This window comes from Pararge aegeria, chromosome 22 (genome assembly GCF_905163445.1).
Source record: "Pararge aegeria chromosome 22, ilParAegt1.1, whole genome shotgun sequence".
Lineage (NCBI taxonomy): Eukaryota > Metazoa > Arthropoda > Insecta > Lepidoptera > Nymphalidae > Pararge > Pararge aegeria.
The window spans coordinates 14,126,886-14,142,432 of record NC_053201.1 but is presented as its reverse complement, the minus strand read 5'-3'; the positions used below and the strand labels follow the sequence as shown (position 1 = coordinate 14,142,432).

Sequence of the window (15,547 nt, the reverse complement as noted above, 5' to 3'; positions counted from 1 at the left end):
ATGTATGAAGTGCACGCCACCGTGGGTTGATAGGATGACGCCGCCGTTTCGTCAGAAAATCCATAACGAATTGTTCTCCCACAGTTTTTTCAACTCAGAGCATCGGTGGAAGATGGTGGAAATAAAATCCAAATATAATACGTGTTATATGAAAACATTACCCTAAACCCAGCGCGGATTGGTGGAAATGCTTGGAGCAGTGAAATTACAGGCATACACCTGCAGAATGGGCGGCAAAATAAAACTCAATAAAAAAAAAGTGAGTATTTATTGAAATTAAGTCTTTTAATTGCTTTTGTCTTTTATTTTAAAATCTTAAACGTATGACTAGAATATTGTTATGGTAGTAAAATAATAAATATTATTTTTGCTATTTGTTTTAAGATGCTTTTAAACCTATATAATAAAACTTTATGTTTTCTTTTTGTAATTATGAAGTTTAAAAACAAAATAAATAACATAATAAACGCAATAAAGTTAATACGACCAGTACCTTTAAGTATCAAATCATATCAATATACACTTTATGGTACACCAAATACAAAGAATTAGAACAAAAAAAAACAAAAAGAAAAGGTACAATAGGCGGTCTTATCGGTTAACAGCAATCTCTACCTGGTAATAAAGTTATTTTTTCTTACTTGTCTTGTTTTGTTGTGTAATAAAAACATAGAGAAAATATCAGTTTAATTTTTTAAATTATTTTATATCACTTTTTTATACTTTACTTTAAGAAGTGTAGAAAATTTTGTTACCCTTATCAGACAAGTTTAAACAATAGAGAATATAGGACGATCGCAGGCGTAGCCGAAACACTATCGTCAGAGTAAAATGGACCTAACCTTACTGGTTTTAATGTCGCAAATTCTGTACTTGCTGATTCTTATTTAGCTTACCGTCCGCTAAGAACGCAGGCTGAATCTGAGCTTTAAAACAATATGCATAAGTTACATTTTACTTTGACGTTATAGTGTTTCTAATCGTTTTCTGGACCACGACTAGCAAATAATCCTTACTACGCAAAAGTTATTGAATACTTTTTCTTTCTTTTATTATTGATGAAGTAAATTGAACAGTTGATTTAAAGGCACCTACATACTAAACTATAGCGTAACTAACTTACATTAAATACTTTTTACATTATCTTTACAATTCGGGTTACAGAACAAACATTTAATAAAACAGTCCAGTGGGAATATGATAAAACGGTCAAAATTATTAAAAAAATTAGATGCACGCCATGCCATCTGATCTAGTGATTTTGTGATTTTATTTGGGACCTTGAAATATTTATTTAGTTGATATAGCTTGATATAATATTGATTTGATGTGATATGGGAATAGGTTTTTCCGGTGAGTTCCCAACGAGTCGCACCCAATCGTGACACACTTGAGTCGTTGGGAATATTTCTCCCACACCCAAGGGACAGACTATGGGAATGGTAATTAAAAATACTTCCAACGAGTACCAGGTGTGACTCGACGGGGAAAGAAAAATCCCAACGATTCACACTCATTTATTTATATGGGGGATTATGAATTAGTCGGGTTACCACGGGTTACACGTAACCCCATCGACAATCCTTATCATTAGATGTGCCTTCATGAAGAAGCTATTAAATATTTGTTAAATTTTCATTGGTTCATTCATCGAGGGGTAAAAAAGATTTTTTTCCCAACCTATTCTTTAAGGCCTTTTCTTCCATCAATAGGTCCATATACAGCTTTCCAAAATAAAAAAAATTAACAACTATTTAATAGCTCCGTCATTAAGGCTGCTACTAGATAAAATACTTATTCTATAGTGTACGTTTCTCACGCCGGAGAGCACGTCACGCTGTCCGAGTTGTTGCAAGCAATAATCAAACACAAACACAATCATCTTTGAAACTCACCAATCTGGGTTTCATTTTGAGATTGAACTTAGAGAGGTAAATTGGCCGTTTCTTTTTATTTATTATTTATTCCGCTACAATTTAGCCCTTGGCTGCAATCTCACCTGGTGGTAAGTGATGATGCAGTCTAAGATGGTAAATAATATACCACTAAAAGTCACCGGTATTCTTTCTCATTGCTTAGCTTAGGTTATCGAATCCAATACATCGTGCTCATACACCCACAGCACTTACCGCAGCGCCAATGAGTTGTGAACAAGCGTCAGTAAGAATATTCAGCCAAGAACGCCTATTCCACATTATGATTAATCTACTGCCTGGCATATTTGCATTGCTACTATGAACAATCATACGGGATATATATACAAGTTTCGGAACGAGGTTTTAATTAGACTTACCTTGCGGTTGAAACTACGTTGAAAATTAATATTTATTACTTTATTACTTCGGATCGGAGCAGACATTTCAACCATTGGGCAAACCTCTGAGAGAGTATGGTAAACATGGCACCGGAATAGAGGTTTGTTTGGAGATTCCCACCTTTGCTATCCACTTTGTGATCGAGACGTAAACATGTCCAGGCGCGCGTGACGTCACATCTTGTGTTGCGCCGCGTGCCGGTACGCCACGTGCTTGCGCAGCGCGTCCCGCGAGCGCGACACGTGGCTGCAGGCGCGGCACGCGTGGCGCCGGCCCGCGTGCGTCTCCATGTGCACGCGCAGGTTGTACTGGTTGCTGAGCCGCTTGTGGCACACGCCGCACTCCGAGCCGCGCCAGCGCCGCTCGTCCGGCGGCTCTGCAACGTTACGCGGTGACAGCCGGCGCCTGGCGCTAAGGCGACTCGGAATCGAGAGAACGCCATCTATTACAATAATGGCACGGAGACTTCCCCGAAGGAGCTTTGCCACAAAAAGCTGAACCAAGTACAAAAATGCTTTAAATGGGGACAAAACATATATTATAAACCCATTAACAGCCCAAGCTAGCACGCATCGAGGAACAGGTCTCCTTTACATGAGAAGACTGTACATGGGAGGGTTTAGCCCGTAATCCATCACGCTGGCCCAGTGTGGATTGGTGGATAAAAAATATTGTCCAGGAAAATTATTTAAATTAAAGAATTATCTAAATATGAGATGTTGCTTCGATACAAATGCTAATAACTAAAGAAAGTGGTTTTAGGTCACAGAGGCTGCATTTAAACGCTATTTAGTGACTGTATGGTATCAATTTAACACAAAGATTTTTCATTTACAAGAAAACAAGAACAGTTCAGTTCAGTTCAGTTGAAGCGGTAAGTGACATCTCCAGACATATTATCAGCTTTTAGGAGATTCATGTCTACACGGGGAAACTGTGCAGAAGTCTAGGGCGATAATGGACTTTACTTTGTTGAAGTCCCAAGAGAGTTGGCCAAATAATAAACAGAAGTAACAAACAATAAAGTTCACTATTTTACGGACTAAAACCCGCTATTGTTAGTTCTTTTCCTACAGAATTAATATTGTACGTTTTTAGATACTGATGAAGACTAGTTTCAAATATCTGGCAATCAGTATTATTATATATGGATAGTATAGATAGGCACTGGTATTGTTTATTTTTAAACCATATCATACAGTATTTTTAAGTCGACTTTTGTTAAAACACGATGGTAAAGACATTCCGTTCCTATAGCTGATAAGTTTCAGATCTCTGTCATAAGAAAAAGAGTATTCTTACCTCCCAAACTTGATATTGGTGGAAGCGTCGGTGCTGCCAGTGTTCCCACGAAGTTTCCAACTCGATGGGTACTGTACAAATTCTGAACTATCTGATCCAGCTTGCTTAATTTGTCTTTATCGTTTCTACCCGCTGTTTCGTGGAAATATTCCGATGCTTTCTGTGTTTCACTTAACGGCCTATCGAGTTCTGGATCGATTGTTTCATTTTTGGCATGATGCGGAGGAATATTTGTCTTTTCAAGGTTGATAGGTGACTCTGGTTCGTTTGGCTCTTGGAAAGGTTGTGGTAGGTTATTCTGAAATTAAACATTTCTTTATTAACTGTTGCCTGCTCTCTTCGTCCGCGTTTATTACGAAATCGGTTATACGAGTTAGTTTTTCCTGGGATTGTAACTCTTGTCCTTTCAACTAACTATGCAAAAATCAAGTCGATTGATTGCTCAGTTAGGGGCTAGTTTATAAGCGCTTTTGAAGCGTCAAGCCCGTCTGTAGTGAATCTACCAGCGGTTTGGAAAGCAGATTTTACCGCGGAGAAGCCGGCAAGAAACTACAGTTCTACAATCTACTTTTTTTTAAACTGGGAGCCGCTGGAGGCAAGCCTCGCTGGACCGTGGATTGTGGAACTCCCTACAAAAGACCTACTCGTATATCCAGCAGTCAGTGGCGTGCATAAAGGGTATGCACAGGGTATGCACATGATATAAGATGAAGAAAATCTCCAGTATGAGTTAGAAATACTTGAGGGTAGGCTTTTTATAACTCTTACAATGCCTATCCTTAAGGTTTTATAACTCGTACTGGAGATTTTCTTCATTTAATATCTCTGGATACCCTGTGCATACCCTCTATGCACGCCACTGCCAGCAGTAGCCGTCGATTGGTAGAAATGATGATGATCTTAATTCTGAGTACGTGACCTCTTGCTTTTATATGACTCCACTCGTACAACTGAGGCTTACCGTGTCGGCGTCCGTGAGTCCGGACACCTGCAGCGTGTGCGCAAGCCGCAGCAGCGCCGGCAGACACTCGCGCGACGCCGTCACCTCGCCCGTGTACATGAACGTGAGTAGCAACCGCAGCTCCGCCGCGTCGCAGCCCAGCACCACCACCAGGGTGTGATTGTCGGTTTCCACTTCCTGCACGGGTACACTTTATAGAAGCGACGACCTCCGTAGCGCAGTGGTGGCTTTCGGCTCGGGTTCGCAGGGGTTTTTTTTTTTTTTTTTAATTTTTTGTACAGCTTGGAGCGCGATGTTATTAGATCGACTTGGACACACAGCCAGCAGAAATCTCGCTTTTCTGAAGTAGACGTAGAAGTAGAGTCGACGTCCTAGAACCCCTTCTGGGACTACGACTCTACTTACTTGAGAGTTCGGAGTTAAGAACGCGGCCCGGAAACACGCCAAGAGCAAGAATCAGGCACCCTCCCGCGATTCGGCCTATGTAACCGAAAGGTTGGTTGGGCCATGGCAGGAGGCTGTCGCATATAAACCGGCTGGGGTATGGTTTAGTATAACTGCCGTATCCCTAAAAGGTTAGCCTAGAAGTGATATTGCATGCAAAGGCTAACTTGTAGTGGAATATAAAAAAAGACAGAGCCAGCCCCGTGGCATATGCGTAGTGAGTATAATAGTTCGTCAACCACTCTGTATACTCATTGAAAGTATCGGCGCGCAAGCAAAGCCAAGTCACCCAACCGCAGGTGATGCGGGCAAAAGGTTGGACTCCGCACTCCCCCGCACCGCACTCATTATTTATTGCCATATTGCTGGAGGCCGACCTGACTCAATGTAATATACTGCTGTACATATGCCGGTGGATAGATCAGCTGAGAGAAAGTGGTGTTCGTGCCTTTTACATCATATCAACCCATTGCAGGGCAGGGGTCTCTTCCTACCACAATTAGGAAGGTTTAGGCGGGAGTCCACCACGCTGCAGTTGTGTTGATAAGTGGGCTTCAGGCCCATCTGAGAACAATGGAGAACTCTCAGGCGCGCAGGTTTCCTCAGGACTTTTATCTTCACCATTCTAGTAAGTGATATTTTAATTGCTTAAAAATTGCTGAAGAGAGTGATGCTTGGAAGTTTGTGATGTTACCTTAAACAATTGCGCAAAGTATTGACTGCAAGCCGCTAGCACGAGTCGATGAGCTCGAAGCGAGGCGCCACTCGCGCTTAGCGTCACGTCACTCAGGGCCCCCGTCGCTAGCATCCGCCCCAGAGCGCCGACCACACTTGTCTGTTAAAAAAAAATTGTCTATGCTTCAAACATCTGTCAAAAATGTAACTCTTGTTTGCGTCTTCCTGGCCTGGAAGCGTGCGATGTGATTTTGCGTTATATGTGCGAAATATTTTGTTACTTTTTAATTCTTTTACTCATTGACGGAGCAACGGATCAGATGTTTGCATGGAAATAGCTAAGCCGCAGAGTCACATAAAAAAATATTTAATTAATTAGATGACGGTAAATGATAGATGGATTGTGTGAAAGAGCATAATATGCTTGTAAAGTGGAAGGGATAGTGAGATGAGGGGGAGAAGAAGAAATGTTGGGCAGAGATAAGGGCAAAAAAAAGGAGATCATTTAACAGATAAATACAATATAATGGCAAAAAAAAATTAAAAATTGTGTAAATGTGAACATTTAAGCTTAATTTTCAATAACCAGCGACATGTCGACAAAAAAACCGCACAATGGTTGAATTTGAAACAATATTTGATATTGGCATTATTAAAATACACTAAAGAAATATATTTCTTCCCTGTTAATTTTTTCTTGTAAAAGCAGTAATATAAGTACACACTATTGTTACAGCTCATGAGATACAGCCAGCTGAGCTGGTCGTCTAGTGGGAGACTTCGGCCAAGGTAAGATATACTACCGACAAAGAGTTCCAGTACGATGTTGTATAGGAACCGATTAGGGGGGGAAATATGGGTTTTGTAATACCCTTAACGGCTGTTTAGTCTGCATCACCAGGTGAAACTGTAGTTAAGGGCTAACTTTTAGAGAAATAAAAAAAAAATGACTGATGGATATACGGACAACGTAGGGCTTAGTAGATAATAGGGTTAGGAATAGGCCTAGAAAACCACACGGATTTGAAAGAAAGATGGAATAATCGTCTTTATTGTCACATATTTGTGTAAAATTTCAACATTGCAGTTTATCAAAAAATCGTTATCAATAAAATATCTACTAAAAAGCGCAGCACTGATTTTCAGCGAGCCCCCTCATCATCGTCTTTGCCGAATCTCTAGAAAGATTTTGATGTTAATTTCGTCGCATAATGGCAAAAGTTCAATGAATATCATGGAATTCTGCAAAGTGACCAAGCTTAGTGTGCAATGTATAGGATCATGGACTTTCCCAAACCTATCTAGTTCTATCATGTAAACATGGTGTTAGTATGTGTAGGTAAATTAATTTAAAAAATGGAATGCGTAATTTAGTGTTTAGATGTGTAAGGGCCAGCGCACACGCATCGAAAAGGAGCGAGAGCATACCTAAGCGCTTTTTAATGAATTAATAAAACTCTTTCTTATCTCATTCAAATAGTGATAAATGAACCAATAAAATTCTATCTCAACGCACTATTTGCAAATTCATAATATGAAATTCGTAAGCTGGCAGTCTCATTAAATTACGTATATCAAAACATTGTAGTGACAGTCATAGTCAAAAAGAACTATTTAATACTCCTTAAAAACAATTGACTTCAGAGACTTACTCATTTATGGACAATTTATAGATTTAATTTCATTTCAAGGCAGTTCAAAACATGCGTTGTGCAAACAAAATAAATTTGAGGAACTCCCTCGCTATCCATTATTTCGCGTCAACAAATCCTGATAAGGTAATCATGGTACTCCTAGAGAGTATACTCCTTCAATTACCGGAGAATTAGATAAACATAATATAGAAGTTAGTTTAAAAAGAAGAGTACATTTAATACACGCCTTAACATTAACGTAAATGTTATTAAAAAATTACGGAAAATCAGTATTGTATTCTAGTGAACGAGAAATATTGACTTTACTTTGACTTGACGTTAATGAATTTGATCCTCGAAAATATTGCTTGTTTGGTAATCTCATAACCAGGTAGGTAATGAATAAGCTAAGGAAGGTATTTAATTCTTATGTATGGGATAAGTTCTTGAGCAGGCTCGCACAGTTTTTCGCACGGTCTACGCTGGCCATATGTTTGAAAAAAAAAACAGCCAGAAAAGCGTGATATCAGACTAAAGTTCTACGGAAGCGTATAGTAATATAAAGATGGCGCTGCAGTCGCTAGTACCATTTGTATAGGTGTGTCCAATGACTAGAAACAGTGTAGCTTCAGATAACACGGTCCTCAGTGTATCTGCAATTATTAAGAAATATTTTCAATAATCATCAATATTAATAGAAAACAAAATAGTACAATAAAAATTAAGTACCAATCAAACAAAAACTTAACATTCATTTTCAACTCAGTGCTATTTTAATTACAAAAAACGTTTTAGTAACACAAAAACTTAAAAACACAGACAAACAACCTTGATTCGATTCATACGTACTCATAGTTCAAAAAAATCTAATTCAAAAATAGAATGTCATCGACATTATGAAAAAAGTTTAGAACGTATTAACGCTGTATAGTGTAAACATGTTTTAATAAAATACTTACCTACCTGGTGGTTATGCCATCGCAAAGAAAACTGTTGGGCATCATCTTCGTCCATAATTAATCAAAAGAAACTACGGTTTTATAGCGAAATATCGATAAGCGAGTCGCGCTAAACCCGAACGCCCGGCAGACAATAAGACAATATTATTGTTAACCGAATCCAGGCTATTTTATTTTAGTCGGTACGCCTGGAAAACCTGTAGCCACCTATTTCTGGAGCTGATTGTATTTATAAATCCAATGACATTCACTCAGTGACGCCGCATACCAAAACCAATCCAAAAACAGATTTAGTAACGACGCAATGATTGGCATCATTGTTCTACGAAACTGATTTATTGGGGTACAGATTAAATACGGTTTTTGATTGAGTTTTGTGCTTTTTGCTGGTAATTGCCTTTGCGTTGACCTAGTTCGGATTAAAAAAATGCTGAGCTGTTGTTTTATTTTGATGCGCTGTTTACTACATGCATGAATAGGCAGATCAAACAACGTGAAATAAATTTAAATTTTATTCACTTTAATATTCTTTTGTGAGAAAAATTCTCTGTAGAAACAACATTGTGAACTGTTCTGATTCATTACCGACGTACAGACGTTTGAAGATTTAAAAGAGCTCGTAACTTTTAATTTGAATATATATCCACGTTCAAATATTCATAGAGCTACCTACTTACCTTAAATATTTTTAATTATTACAATATTTCGCTTGACGTTTGACATGATAATAATATAATAGAAATAGTGCACAGAAAAAAAAACAAAAGAAGTTCTAAATATTTTTTTTTGTTGTCAGGATGTTTGGGAACAGACTTTAGTTTACTAGCTCTAAAAAGTATTTAAAAAAGCGAATTGAAAAAAAAAATAGGGCAGCGCGGTAAATCCTGTTTACGCTACCAATTTGAAGATAAAAGTAAAAAATGAATCATTCATTCGATATGGACGATAAATTAGAATTTTTTGATATGACGATCCGAGTTATTGAGGCTAAATTGGAGGATTTAAAGAAAATTCTCGATAGTTTGAGTCAAATGAGAGGTAAAAACCATAATTTAATTTTGGTCGTACTTGGCATTTTCGAGATATTCTATTTTGACGGCTTATATTTTTTGTAAACATTAATGTTAGTTTGTTATTATTATCAAGGTTAAAAAATGAAAAAAATTAATTACGTGTTTACTAATTGGAATTATATTTGAAAAATATTATTTTCCTGGAATTAAAATCATCAGAATGGGAAAAGAAACATAAGATGTAAATGAAATAGTATCAGATTTTGGGAACCTACACTGAGCAACATTCGGTGTACTTCTCAGCATTTTTTTACATATGTAATGTATGTAGGGTTCTGGTCTTTCTAAAATCCGCAAAATATTATGTTTCAGTTTCCGGCCATATGCGTTTATTACTCTAGTTTATTACTGCTGCTGCTATTATCTTTTTTCTTTTTTATTGATAAAAAAAAGTACAAGTTCATAAGCAAAATAAGCATGTAATGTTTACCTTTAAATGGTTTTGCCTACTCTGTGTAATGTATTTATGATAAGAAATATTATTTTATTTATGTAAAATCGCTGGTAGGCCCAAGAAATAAATAAATAAACAAATTATTTTCTGCTGAAGAATCTTTAGTACCAGTCCGGAGTTAGGAAATTGGCGGTGTCAAACCCCGTGCCTCGAAAATTACGTCAAGCCGTCGATCCCATGTAATACCACTGACTTTGGGATAAAAGTTGTTAAAGCCCACCGAGCCGCAATGCAGTGGCGTGGTGGGTTAACGATTTTAAACAATTTATCCAGAGAGGTGGCCTGAACCCTGAGGCTAATGACCTCGTTTCTATCTTTCTATCTATCTTTCAATCTATTCGGTGCCCAACCGTGGGACGTTTATATATATATATTTGTGGGCTGCGGATGATAATGATAAATATAAATAAATATACTACGGCAATACACACATCGCCACTTAGCCCCAAAGTAAGCGTAGCTTGTGTTATGGGTACTAAGATGACTGATGAATATTTTTATGAATTTTATATAAAAAAATACTTAGAAAATACATATTAACACCCCAGACACTGAAAAACACTTATGCTCATCACACACACATTTTCCAGTTGTGGGAATCGAACCCACGGCCTTGGACTCAGAAAACAGGGTCGCTGCCCACTGCGCCAGTCGGCCGTCGAATGAATGATAATGATTGTTTCTAGAGCAAGTAGCGTACATGCAGTCTGACCTAATGGCAGTGATAGATGCCCAAACGTGGGAAAACGTGGCCCAACTCATTGGTCTGACGAGAATCAGCTACATCGACTTGGGTGAGAAGAAACTGTGATTTATTATTATTTTGCTGTATGAACGTTTTTTTTTAACTTTTAAAACGACCTGAAATTAAAATTTAATAAATCTACTAACTAAGCATTAACTATCTTTTATCTTCGTTTTATAAAGCGCAAGTGAAATTTTCAACTTTTCAGGACACGCAAAAGCAATTTCTTACCATATTATGCAAATATCAAATGGGCAAAAATAGAAGTTCTTAATAAAGCTTTGTGACAGTGCGTGCCGCGTATTTCTGCCGCGAAGCGGCATTGCTGCAATGCTGTGTTCCGGTCTGAAAGGCGTGGTTCCCGGTTTTTTTTTTGTGGTAACTAGCCACGCCCAAAGCCTGTCACCAGACCAGACCAGAGAAAACTCAGAAATTATAAATTCCCAAATTTCTCTGCCGGGAATCGGACCCCCTACTTCGTTGGCAGGTTGATGAACTTGTTCATCGCATGTATGGTTGCCCTGTTTATAAGCGATGGTTTTCCACTTACCCCCAAGTGGGCCATCCGCTTGGTACGTCTATAATAACTTGACGGCCGATTGACCGTGCTTTCTGAGTTTAAGGCCGTGGTTTCGAGTCTCACAACTGGAAAATGTTTGCGTGGTCTGGGTGTTTATTATAAGTATTTATGTATATTATTCATAAATACTAAACGCCGATATCTATTTCATTTTCTCCAAAAATTCGTGAATATAGAATGTAATCCGACTTCAAAATGGCGGAGTTTCCGGCTTCTCAGTAGAAACTGAATTCCGAACTGTCGGTAGTCACGACATGCAATAAAATATTTTAACTTATTTCTTTTCTCTTTAGTGTCTTTGGTGTAGGTTAGACTTTATGTTATTTTAAAGCATCGGACCACACGCTGGCAACACTGTAGTCTGCGCGATAAATAGGTCGAATAGTCTTGAAACCGCGGCGAACAATCCCGATGGTATCTCTGCGTTCTGGCAAGATTCTATCACAGAAAGGGGTTTCTTATGTCTAAAACTAATCTGTGGTATCTTTTTCAACACTGTCTGCACTTCGTGTAGCCAAAAGAAACACAGCGTCTACCCACTTACGTTACTGGTATTAAATTTGTAGCAAGGCTAGGGCGGGCAGGAGACAAAAATTATATCTCACGATTATATCCTCTGATACGGGATTTAATTAACGTGTCCACCTGCTAAAGTATGGGAATATGGAAAAGGAGAAGTTAACCCCCGTTTATTGTTCAATCATTTATTCTTTTTTATTTTTATCAAAAAATTAAAAACACTATTAAATTTTTTTTAAAAAAAACATCCACCCTCCGCTTGCGGGGCTTTTGAATGCCCAAGCAACCGGCGGTCAGGGCTCCAGAGTGAGGAACCTCCTCACAATACGCGCGGTTTCTAAGGACTACTGCCTTCTGTATCCGACCCTTGATCCAACAACCAAGCGAAAGCTGAACGATGTTGGTCGAAGCTTGATATTTGGATATTTTTTTCACTTGTGCGCCAGTGCTCTGAGAGTTGATAAAGCTGTGGGAGCAGATACATTTATATCCTTTCCCCGAGGATATAATTTGACGGCCCAGTGGCGCAGTGGGCAGCGACCCTGCTTTCTGAGTCCAAGGCCGTGGGTTCGATTCCCACAACTGGAAAATGTTTGTGTGAAGAACATGAATGTTTTTCAGTGTCTGTGTGTTTATATGTATATTATAAGTATTTATGTATATTATTCATAAAATATTCATCACTTATCTTAGTACCCATAACACAAGCTACGCTTATTTTGGGACTAGATGGCTATTTATATTTTATTTTATTTATTGCTCTGTTTATAGGCCATGGTTTTGATGGTTGGAGATCGTTTTGGTAAATCGTATCAATACGCCAGGCTATCTTTTCACATTTACAGATTTAAAACTAAGTTTTTCTCGTATAACGGACGACTGTCGTATGTAGACCGTTTATCATTTTATTATTTCACACTCTGTTGAAGAAATAAACGGTGTCATTTTGTATATTTCTTTGGAAGCCCCAATAGATTATCTTTATATATATTTTTCTTGTATCTTCTTCTTCTTTCACTTCTTGCGTGTGTATGTCACTGAACTCCTAGACGGCTGGACCGATTTGAATGAATTTTTCGGTATGCGTTTGGGTGGCACCCGTGATGGTTCAGATCAACCCGAGATCAGCCCGACAGATGACGCTTGGGTCAGCTAGTATTATATATATATGTGAATATATTGTAGTTTCAATATTATAACATTTTTACATTCCAAATTGTCGGCGCGCTTTAAAACCATAGTGGAATGTCAAGTACGAAAATAATCAATGTCAATGTCAGTGAACTTTGCGTCATCTGTCAATGGAACTTGTCACACAAAATTATACATAATGTAACATCATTCACTTCGTCAAATGCAACCTTCGCTGAGTTCACGTTTTTTATTCACTCAAACCTGAACAAGAATTAGGGTCTGCTTATCAGGCCCTATGGTTTGTCCAATCTAAGGATTGAAAACCCCTCTTTTTTGAAAATAAACTCTTGAGCTTTATTATGTTAGAGTACTTAGATCTTAAGTTTTTTTAATTGTCATTCTCGCAGTTTTCTTTGAAAGAATATCAAATGTACAACCATTCAGGTAACGCTGTCTTTACACCGCTAAACCATCGAGGTCTCGAAATAGAAACCAGGCGTAGTATATTATAAAAACGTCAAGAGCCGCATTGGAAAAATCTGGATTCCAAAGAAACGCCGGTCATCGAGTGGATACGATTCGATTTTACTTTTCTCAAATCGGAAAAATTCCGTCGCCTAGCTTCATAAAATAGCGAACCGTTAGGGTATCCACGGTTTTGCAGAACCCGGGAAGTTCTCTATTAAATAAAGATTTGAAATATATCTATTGTGTTTTGTTCTTCTACAAGTGCTAAGTCATAATTCTAAGATTTTATAGGGGTAACGTGTTCATGTTCTGTTCAATCAAATAGGCACTAACCTTTTAGGAGCATGGCAGTTATATTAAACCTTTACCCCTAGTCGATTTCTACTCTTTATGGGAGGCCCCTTTAAATGTCAGATCGAGACAAAAACACTGAATAACATCTGTGGAATAATCTAGAATGACTATTCCGATATTATTCCACGTTTATTTATAAGGCCCATTAAGTACACCTAGTTAGGGTAAATCAAAGCAATGCTTTTAATTGTGTTGATAGGAATCCATTTAAATAATGAAATTGGTGCAGAACAAAACCAGAGTGGCAGCTGCCCTTTATGCCCGCTAGTGTGATGGGTCGCCACGGGCAGCCCGTGGTTCGTGCGCAACGTAGATCTCCACCGAGACCTCAATCTTCCCACCATAGCTCATTACATGAAAACATTACCAAAGTCCAACTTTGAAAAAGTAGTCCGTCCCCAACGTCGGGCTCAGGCGGAGGCGACCGAAGCACGTCGTTGACGACCCAGACGATCAAATAACTACTGACAATATGTCCCAACAACAGACACACTCAGCATACACAGCGTTTTCGCCGGCGAAGAAGAGGGTCTCGATTTCTAAAGTTATACGTACGTGGAGCCTTACTTACCACGGTCACGGAGGCGTTCGGACTAAACCATAATAAGACCAAAACTCCACCAAATCAGATTAATGTCGAACCGAGCCGCGTCCTCGAAGGAGCAAGACCCTCGGGTCAACGTCCCCCACTACTCCCCGAACGAGCTCTGGAGCTTTTCTCATGGTGAGCTCTCGCACTCCCCCCACTTCCCCAAAACATATTTTTATGATTGGAATCAAATGCGTTACTGAAATGTATTGATAAAGTAACATCCGTAACTGTAACTTTTTTTTTTGACTAGCCAGGCAATTTTCTTGGATACTCTAAAGATATATAGAGTGACTTACTAAATTTAAAATTAACAGTCTCAAATATTCGAATGTTTTAACACTGGGTACACTGAAGGTTGCTGTTTAAAGGAGTAGGTATATTCAATTAATTTTAGTTTAAATAGGTAAAAGGTTAGCTACCGCCAAAAGCCTTAATTCAAATGAAGTACACATTCAAGTGAGTCAGAAGGTATAAAAAACGCTAAGGTATCCTACCAATCACCAATGAGGATATAAACACAACGTTAGAGTTGAACTTTCAAAAGAATTCATTCATCTTCCGTATTTCTAATCCCGAAAAAGCAATCCTCAGTGATGCATATTCATGGCAAGCCCACAAAAGACGCCCGCGCCGTCTGCCGACCGTTTCCAATACTACAAAGCGCTTTGGACCGAATAATTTACGAAGCTCCCCGACAAAATTAACTTACTCCCCCCTCTAAACCTTACTGCCACGCAATACCGAGGGTTTTGCCTCGCATTGTATTTAAAGAGCTTGCAAATGTCGAGTTGGGAACGTCCACATTGGAAATCCTTTTAGAATCTCACCTCCGACAAGTTTATTAAGTTATTTTTATAAATACTCGCTGTTGCATGAGAATGTTTTCGACGTGTTACTAAAAACTTTTTGTTGTTTTAAATTTTCTATAGACTAGATAAACGTAGACGCGTTAGTAGACCTACTGATGTTATCTCTACAGAGTATATAATCACTTTGTTATTATTTCAGTTGTTATTATTTCTCGCTATTACAGCTGACTTAGTGTAACCGTCATACATTTAACGTTTTAACGTTTGTTTTTAAACACTTTTATAGTTCCAATAAAAAAAAAAATGTCTTATAAAACCGATTTTGCTATACAACTAAAAAGCAAAAAAAAAGATTTTGGTATACAGCAAATAAACAAGCTCTTTATTTGAGCGACTAGCTTTTGCCCGCGGCTTCACGGGCAGTTTTTGTTTTGGTTCAAATTTTAATTCCCTATTTGATGCTTTTGGAGTTGGAATTTTTAAAATTTCTGTAACACGTACAGAACAGTTCCTTTATTTTTAATCGAAA

The 15,547-nt window shown here is 38.2% G+C and overlaps 1 protein-coding gene across 5 annotated transcripts; it reads right to left on the bottom strand.

Annotated features, from left to right (window-relative positions):
• Positions 1 to 476: 476 nt before the first annotated feature.
• LOC120633890 (modifier of mdg4-like) lies at positions 477 to 8,999 on the bottom strand. Of its 5 annotated transcripts, none has more exons than XM_039904280.1 (6): positions 8,295 to 8,581; positions 7,919 to 7,984; positions 5,717 to 5,857; positions 4,579 to 4,755; positions 3,618 to 3,915; positions 477 to 2,691 (listed from the first exon to the last, which is right to left on the bottom strand). In XM_039904280.1, exons 2-6 carry the CDS (start codon positions 7,919 to 7,921, stop codon positions 2,489 to 2,491), a joined length of 822 nt encoding a protein of 273 aa, XP_039760214.1. In that variant the 5' UTR covers positions 7,922 to 7,984; positions 8,295 to 8,581; the 3' UTR covers positions 477 to 2,488. The 5 variants fall into 5 exon arrangements, with proteins under 5 accessions (XP_039760214.1, XP_039760215.1, XP_039760217.1 ...); XM_039904281.1 differs by having other exon boundaries at positions 8,291 to 8,356; XM_039904283.1 differs by lacking the exons at positions 7,919 to 7,984; positions 8,295 to 8,581 and adding an exon at positions 8,968 to 8,999.
• Positions 9,000 to 15,547: the final 6,548 nt, after the last annotated feature.

Bases quoted from the DNA above. Each gene is read 5' to 3' on its own strand.
- LOC120633890 (XM_039904279.1), bottom strand. From the start codon at position 8,345: ATGGACGAAGATGATGCCCAACAGTTTTCTTTGCGATGGCATAACCAC. The intron at 4,756-5,716 runs GTAACATCACAA...GTACCCGTGCAG, and splicing joins ACTTTGCGCAATTGTTTAAG to GAAGTGGAAACCGACAATCA. The intron at 3,916-4,578 runs GTAAGCCTCAGT...GTTTAATTTCAG, and splicing joins GACTCACGGACGCCGACACG to AATAACCTACCACAACCTTT.